Source organism: Mandrillus leucophaeus, unplaced genomic scaffold, assembly GCF_000951045.1.
Source record: "Mandrillus leucophaeus isolate KB7577 unplaced genomic scaffold, Mleu.le_1.0 Scaffold13, whole genome shotgun sequence".
Lineage (NCBI taxonomy): Eukaryota > Metazoa > Chordata > Mammalia > Primates > Cercopithecidae > Mandrillus > Mandrillus leucophaeus.
In genome coordinates this window covers 8069731-8077941 of record NW_012101254.1, presented here as the reverse complement: position 1 = coordinate 8077941, position 8211 = coordinate 8069731, and the positions used below count along the sequence as shown (strand labels likewise).

Sequence of the window (8211 nt, the reverse complement as noted above, 5' to 3'; positions counted from 1 at the left end):
GACAAAATCACAAAGAAGAGCCATCAAAGACAGAAACTGTTTAATTTCTTTAAACAGAAAAAGATTATTTGACAATCTGACTCAAGAGTGTACATAACATTTGCTAACAGTCTTACTAGGATGTTCTTTAAGAAGGTGACTTCCCAAGATGCTTGTCAACGTGTTTCTGCTTCTCCAAATAAATGAATAGATTGATTCTAAATTTATATTGTAGTGTCAGGATACATGTTTAATTGTTTTACATACTTTTTCAGTTACCATCTTCTTTTTAATTAAAAAAATATTTTAGAGACAGGTTCTTGCTCTGTAGCCCAGGCTGGGGTGCAGTGGCCCAATCATAGCTCACTGTAACCTCAAACTTCTGAACTCAAGTAATCCTCCTGCCTGGGCCTTCGAAGCACTAGGATTACAGACGTGAGCCACCCTGCCTGGCCTGTCATCTTAAAATAAGTCTGAGAAGGCTTTAAAGCAAGATCCTCTTCATATTACAAAGAGCTTTATTTTAGAGAAGACCTGGGTAGCTGTTTGAATGTCATTTTAGATCTCATGTGAAGCTATTAAATATATGGGTAAAAACAACTTTCCTTTTTGAGATTTCTCTTATTCACAGATTTGGTGTTTGAGTTTGGGGTTTAGTTTGTTGTGATGCATTCAGTGTGGCAGAACAGAAAGAAGAGTCAAATTGAATAACAGTTCTAAGAACCTTTATCATTTTTCATCAATAATTTTTAATGTAATAGTTTATCTCTTCCAGATACTGGATTTTTATTGCCTTTTCATTTGTTCGCACTTAGTCCTATAAGGATAAAAGCTAGAGATTAGTTTATAGTGATCCAACTGAAAAAGCCCTAAAGTGGGGATTAAAATGCATCGGCTTTACCCAAACTCATAATGGAAACAGCAAGTCCCTAGATGTGGATGATATTGGTTGGAGGCCACGAGCTCCCACTAATTAGCTCTGAGACTCTGGACTAGTTGAACTAAAGGGAATTTTCTGTGGTTTTTGACTTATGAAGAGATCTAGCAAAAGGCAGAAAACTTCAAGGGCCCTTTAAAACACACCTACTGGCTGAATGGGGTGGCTCACACCTATAATCTCAGTACTTTGGGAGGCCAAAGTGGGTGGATCACTTGAGGTCAGGAGTTCGAGAGCAACCTGGCCAACATGGTGAAACTCCGTCTCTACTAAAAAATACAAAAATTAGCCAAGTGTGGTGTCACGTGCCTGTAATCCCAGCTACTTGGGAGGCTGAGGCAGGAGAATCACTTGAACCCAGAGGGCTGAAGTTGTAGTGAGCCAAGATTGTACCACTGCCCTCCAGCCTGGGTGACAGAGCCAGACTTTGTCTCAAAAAGCAAACAAAAAACACCTACTGAATGCCTGAAAAGAGGATTCCTTTAGTAAGCTTTTTAGTGCTTTAAAACATAATTTAATAATATACTATCAGGGATTTGTTTTAAAATAGTCTGGGTGGGGGGGTGCTGAATAATAAGATTTATTAGATGACATAAGATTGACTCAGAATTAATCACTCTTGAACCTGGTTGATGGGTTCATGGAGAATGGGTTTAGAAATTTTCCATATATTTATGTTACATAATAAGCCTCAAGATTTACGCTGAAACTATTGGGTAAAGTACACTGAGTTTCGTCATTGTCTTTTGTTGCTGCAGGATTTACAGCCTAATATCCAATTCTGTAATTTTAGGTATTAGCTAGAGAAGACATTGATGAAGCAGTACGTGCAATATTATTTAGAGAAAATTCTGTTGTGAAGGTAAGAGTTGACTCCATACTGCATTCTAAGTGTGTTCTAGGGGAGCAAGAGTGTGCAGAACAACATGGCCAAGAGTCATGTCACCATGATCCAAGAGACTCATTTTGCAGGGGGAATGAGGATCCTGTAATTTACTTGTTTGTACTACATGGATCTGAGGTCATCCCCCCTTCTTGCAGGATCACTAAGAGGTCCCTAATCCCACTTGAATCTGTCCTGAAGGGATCTGAGAAATTGTCCTAATTGCTCCTTCTCTTCATCCTGGTACTGAATAGAAACTCTTTCCTATTCACACTTGCCTCTTTCTCATGTGTTCCCACTTGCAGTGGGGATATAGAAAATCACTAGAAACAAAATAAACTTTTAAGGGTTATGACCAATCAGTAACTGATAGTCACTACGAAATTAGCTTAAGGGACATTTAATTTCAATGAGAGAGATGGAGTTATAATACTTTGGGAGGCTGAAGCAAGAACATTGCTTGAAACCAGGAGTTTGAGAGTTTGAGACCAGCCTGGGCAACATAGTGAGGCCCCGTCACTACAAAAAATTTAAAAATTAGCCAGGCATGGTGGCACGCACCTGTAGTCCCAGCTACTCAGGAGGCTGAGGCAGGAGGATCGCTTGAGCCCAGGAGGTTGGGGCTGTAGTGAGCTGTGACCATGCCACTATACTCTAGCCTGGGCGACAGAGTGAGACCTCGTCTTTTAAACAGACAAAAAAAGAATAAAGCTTTGACATTTGAATTGCGATTTACAATTTATAAAGAAAGTGCACATAAATTCCCATTTAAGCATCCGAAGAGATAGATGGGATTACCTCTCTTTCACAGGCCAGAGAGAGGTATCACAGTCTGGTGTGCTTTCTACTCTACCAATTTTGTCACAGACTTTCCTGATGGTGAAGGCTAGACACAGGATGGGTGACCAGGGAATGCTTGGAAATCCTGAAAAAGAAACGAGAGTTTCATGTGTTAGGAATAGCTTAATCTGATTCATGAGTTAGATATGGTTTAATCTGAAGGCACAGTTGTGGTTTAGAAGTTTATATGAGTTCTTCTGTTCTGTGTTCCCAGCTTCTCTTACTGTACTTTATTCTGTGCTTCAGTTATCTTATACTGGGACTTTGCAACCCAAATGTGGCTGAGAGTTTAGTAGTGGGAACAGATGATTTTTTCCCCCTTACTCAAATGACAATAAGTGAAACATTTCTTTATAATTTATTTTCCTTGTTTGTATCACTTCACTAGAGATTGGATACGTATTTTCAGCATCTGGATACTTTTAAGGAAAGAAGAAAAGAGATGTTACATAAAAAATGGGTTGAAAACGTTGCAGAGCCTCTTCAGCAGAGAATTATGGAAAAAGTAATTTCATATAAAGGGCTTAAAAAAATGAAACAAGAGAATGTTGAATATTATTTACAGCACAGACATAAAATGGTACTGATGTTTTATTTTTCAAATAAAGTATAATTTGAAGAGTTAGTCTAACAATTTCACTGGTTATACAAATAGCCTCCAGCTTATTTTTGTAATTAAGATGAGTTCATTGAATTGTAAAACACGTACTGCATTCTTAAGCCTGAGGTTGGAGGGGATAGGAGTGTTGACTTGGAACTAGATTTGTCAGGAATGATTTTATGTAGATGTTAATGGAGTTACTGTGGCTTAAATCATAAGGGCATTTATCATTTACTTCACAAGAAATTGAGAGGTAGGTGGTTTCGTGGTGGGTTCTGACAGCATAACAATGTCAGATTTTTTCCTATTCTATTCTGCTATCCTTAGTATTTTCAGTTTATCCCCATCATTCTCACATTTGCCGGATGGTTGCTTATAGCTCCAGACGTTAGGTCTTCATTCAGGGCAGGAAGAAGAAGGGATAAGGAATGGTGCCAGGGGCCTCTTCTCTTACACTACTCCTTTGCAGGAAGCAAAAAGAGTCCCCAGAGGCCCCTAGTCAGCTTTCCCTTAGGTCTCTTTGGCCAGGACTGGGTCATGAGGCAAGTCCTAGCCATAAGCAGGGCCTGGAAAGCCACTGTGGCTTTCTCATCTCTCTAGTAGGAAGTGGGCAAAGGAGAATGCTATTGCATGGCTGAGTTAGCCAACCAGTAGGTGTTAGGACTAACAGTTTCTGTACTCTGTTCTACAGTTTGGCTTTACAAAACAACAAAATTTGGTTTCTTAATTTGAAGATTTTTTTGATTTTGAGGTCAGGACTCTCTTTCAGAATTTAGGTCTGTCTATTTGCAGTACCAAATGCAAATCTGTTAACTTCAGGTGTGCACTACTGGATCTTTTTTTCTTACCTCCACATATCTAGTAGATACCTAGAGTAGTGGCTGGGTGCAGTGGGTCACCCCTGTAATCCCAGCACTTTGAGAGGCTGAGGTGGATGGATTGCTTGAGTCCAGGAGTTTTGAGTCCAGCCTGAGCAACATGGCAAAAACCCGTTTGTACAAAAAAAAAAAAAAAGCCAGGTGTGGTTCTGTGCACTTGTAGTCCCAGCTACTTCGGAGGTTGAGGTGGAAGGATCACTTGAGCCTGGGAGGCAGAGGTTGCAGTGAACCATGATCGTGGCACTGCACTCCAGCCTGGGTGACAGAGTGAGACCCTAGAGTAGGTTAGCTGAAATATTAGAGCATTTAAGTATATTTACTGAGCACAGTTTCTGAATATTTACCTTAAATACTTTTTCCTACACACTCTTAAGGGACAGAGCTCAAGATTGAATCCAGATCTCCAAAGTGCAGAGTCTTATATTTGTGTCCAGAAATGTGATTTCATGGGTATAGGGAGGAAGATCTTAGAAATGGCATGTGTCGAAGTCCAAGTGATTTTAAATGTCAGTAAAGTCATTGTGAATCAACCATATGAGCTGGATTCCCAGAAAACATACAGCTCTCAGGCAAGAGAGGCTGTGCTTAGAGTGGATAGCATCAGAGTCTTGGTCCATCCTGTCCTCATCCTGTCATTCCTGATGTCGCACTGTTGAAGGGACACTCATCAGTTGCAAAACCTAAAGAGTTGGGTCTTGACACCACTTTATAGGAAGAAAACTGGAAAGAGGTGGGGTATTTGGCCCAAGGAAAAGACGACACAAGGGGGAATGAACCTTTTAAGTATTTTAAAGGCAGACATTAGCCGATGAATTAAATGTATAGAACTAGTGTCTGAACCTGCAAGTTACAAGGCAGATTTAAACTCAACCTAAGGGCAGACTTTCTTGAGGTTAAAATTACCAAAAAAAGTACCTGCCTCATGGAGCAGAAAGTTCTCAAAGGCCTATGGATGACTTCAGACCAAAGCTAGATGATTGCTTCTCCCAGAAGGTGGTGGAGTCTCATTGCAGTCTAAATTACTTCAGCAGTTTCTTCCAACCCTTTGAAGCTACGCTTTTATATAAAAATGAAACAGTATTTGACTTTTATAATATGAATCTTGCAAAACAGTTTGTATCTAGTGATTTTTCCCTTAAGTATATTTTGTATCTGAAGGAAATTATATGTGAAGACCATTATAATCCTGAAGTATACAATCCCTTTTTAAATTTTTTAAATTTTTCTTTGAGACGGAGTTTCGCTCTTGTTGCCCAAGCTGGAGCACAGTGGTGCAATCTTGGCTCACTGCAACTTCTGCCTCTGGGGTTCAGGCAGTTCTCCTGCCTTAGCCTGCCAAGTAGCTGGGATTACAGGCATGTGCCATCACGCCTGGCTAATTGTTTGTATTTTTAGTAGAGAAGGGGTTTCGTCATGTTGGTCAGGCTGGTCTTGAGCTCCTGACCTCAAGTGATCCACCTGCTTTGGCTTCCCAAAGTGCTGGGATCATAGGTGTGAGCCCCTGTGCCCGGCCTACGATCCTTTTATATGAAGAAAAACCAAATTATAAAAGGGTAGAGCAGGTTTCTTTGGTTTTTTATTCTTAGGAGCTCTGGAGTTGGGGAAAACCTAGTCATTTTAGAAGTCTTGTAGTTATTCTCTATTAAAAAAAGTCTACAAAAGCATTTCCTTTGAGTTTTAGAGTAGGAACTCAAAGTAATTTAGACTCCTGTGGAATTTACACTGTGCACAAGGCACGGATACGTGTGATCACTTGTTCATTCATTTACTCACATTCAGCAAACCTGAAGCACAAGAAAGAGAGAGAGAGGTGTGGCAGCTTGTGCAGTGGAGTGCGGCGAGTGTCACGGAAGTCAGCACAGGGATTGTGGGACTTGGGAGGGAATACTCCTTTCCAGCGGAGATACAGGAGGAATTTCAGCACAGGCTGTCCGTGAGAGCTCATACTTGAGGTTGTAATGAGTCTTCAGATTTTTAAACCGCCAATACAGGGTTAAAATTGAGAAATGTAGGTTTCAGTTTTTCGCTCCCATGCAGCAGAAGTAGCTACCTGATATGACTATTACTTTTTTAAAAGATATGTATGGCTCTGAAGGTGGAAGCAATTTCTTTTGCTTCTCCCAGAGAACCAAGCCAGGTCGGTCATATGAAGATGAACAGATTCTTTTGGTTCTGGGTAGAATGTCATCATCTGGGGTGCTGGAGGCAGTACATGTTATGCTGCCTGGTTTATTCAGTGATTGTTTACCTAGCACTTCAGTCCAGCACTGCGATGAGTGCTGTGGGGGAAATGGAGGGGAAAAATAGTCCCTCTGTCTAAGGCTTATCAGGAGCGGGGAGAAAAAATACTTCTGTATGTCCCTACCCTTTGACATAAACTCATAGCTCTGGTCACCTGACCCTCTGTTCTCACAGGCCTTTACAGACCAGTCGTCAGCTTCCCCAGGAGACATGCATCCTCCCAGTCTGGGTTAGGAGCACTGCCCCTGCTCCTACAGGATCCTGAGCTGGCCCCTCTCAGGACTAGATTGTCACTGTGGATGACTAGGCTGTTCTAGACTAGGAGATCCTTGAAGACAGGATCTAGCCTGGATGTGGCACACAATGGCAACACAGATATTACTGGCTGATGCAATGACACAGTAGAGCACTTAACAGAAGTGCGTCTCTTCTCTCTGGGCGGCCCTCCCTCCCTCCCTCAGTTCGGCCATTTAAGGCTCTGTGCGACATCCTCATCTGAGGTGATGCCCTTCCACTGATGTGTAGATTGGCACATTCCTGGGCCTTTCTTCTCAGCTGCTTTGGTGTACAGTAAGGGCATACTTGCATGCTTAGGTCAGACTTTATTTATTTAAATTTCAACGTTTGGATTCAGGGGTATACATATAGGTTTGTTACATGGGTATATTGCATGCTGCTGAGGTTGGGGTGCGATTGAATCTGTCACCCTGATAGTAAGCAGAGTCCCGAATAGGTCGTTTTTCAACCCTTGCCCCCTCCTGCCCTTCCCACTCTTGTAGTCCTCAGGGTCTATTGTTCCCATCTTTATGTGGAACACATTTTAAAAGCTTAATACAGGCTGCACTCTGGTCCTGAAAGAGTCTCATTTTTCTTGTAGGTTACAGTCCCACCATTTGTTGATCCTCTGCTTCAAAGACAGCAAGAGGTGGATGAAGAGAAGAGAACTGGTCTTCAATGTGAGACAGGTGCTTTGTGATCACTGGGCCTCATTTTTTTGAGACTGCTAATTGTCCAGTGACTTCTCACTCCAAGAGCAATTGGAGTTCTTGAAGAGTGTTGATTTTGATTTTTTATCTTCCTGTAGGAAAACGACATTCCATCAAAGAATTTGAAGAAATAGAGAAGGCCAGGCTGCATGCCAGCTCGCCCTACTTCACTTTCACTTCACATCGTGTGATTCCAAAAGAGTGGCATAAAGCCTCCACAAGAGCCAGGAGTAAAACTTACAAATACAGGTACAGATGAGCAGAACAAATATTTGTTTAACTTGCAACTTCCTTTACTTCCTACTGAAGCTCTCGTAACTAGTCACACTTTTGTCTTTTAGTAGTTTATAGTTTTATTGTTACTATCATCACATTTGTATTATGAAATATATGTAGAGGACAGAATAAAACATAAACAGCTTAACAAGTCCCTGAGTCAGTCCTGTAGAATCACTAGCCATTTCAAGAAAGGGATCCTGCCCCCTCCCAAGACAGTCTCCTCCCTGCCCCAGAGCTCTCTTCACTTTATAAGTGTTCACTTCCTTGCTCTCCCTGTGGTGTTATCAGCTAACTTTGTGTTCTTAAACAATATAGTTTATCTTGCATATTTTTGAATTTCATATAAACAGAACCTGAAAGCATTTATTCTTTTATGACTGACTCTTTTAAAAACATCTCTATTAAGATATAATTTACAGGCCGGGCACGGTGGCTCACGCCTATAATCCCATTACTTTGGGAGGCCAAGGCAGGTGGATCACCTGAGGTTAGGAGTTTGAGACTAGCCTGGCCAACATGGTGAAACCCCATCTCTACTAAAAATACAAAAATTAGTTGGGCATCGTGGCAGATACCTGTAATCCCAG

The 8211-nt window shown here is 41.3% G+C and overlaps 1 protein-coding gene across 2 annotated transcripts in view; it reads left to right on the top strand.

Moving 5' to 3' along the window:
• Window positions 1-1695: 1695 nt before the first annotated feature.
• FAM228A (family with sequence similarity 228, member A) overlaps window positions 1696-8211 on the top strand; it is a 25063-nt gene continuing 18547 nt past the window's right edge. Inside the window, exons 1-4 of one of the 2 annotated variants that reach the window (XM_011972708.1) lie at window positions 1696-1778; window positions 3028-3219; window positions 7237-7324; window positions 7444-7594. In XM_011972708.1, coding sequence (XP_011828098.1) covers window positions 3082-3219; window positions 7237-7324; window positions 7444-7594 — 377 coding nt within the window. In that variant the 5' untranslated portion in view covers window positions 1696-1778; window positions 3028-3081. The remainder of the gene's footprint in view (window positions 1779-3027; window positions 3220-7236; window positions 7325-7443; window positions 7595-8211) is intronic. The other variant, XR_001005201.1, reaches the window with a different exon arrangement.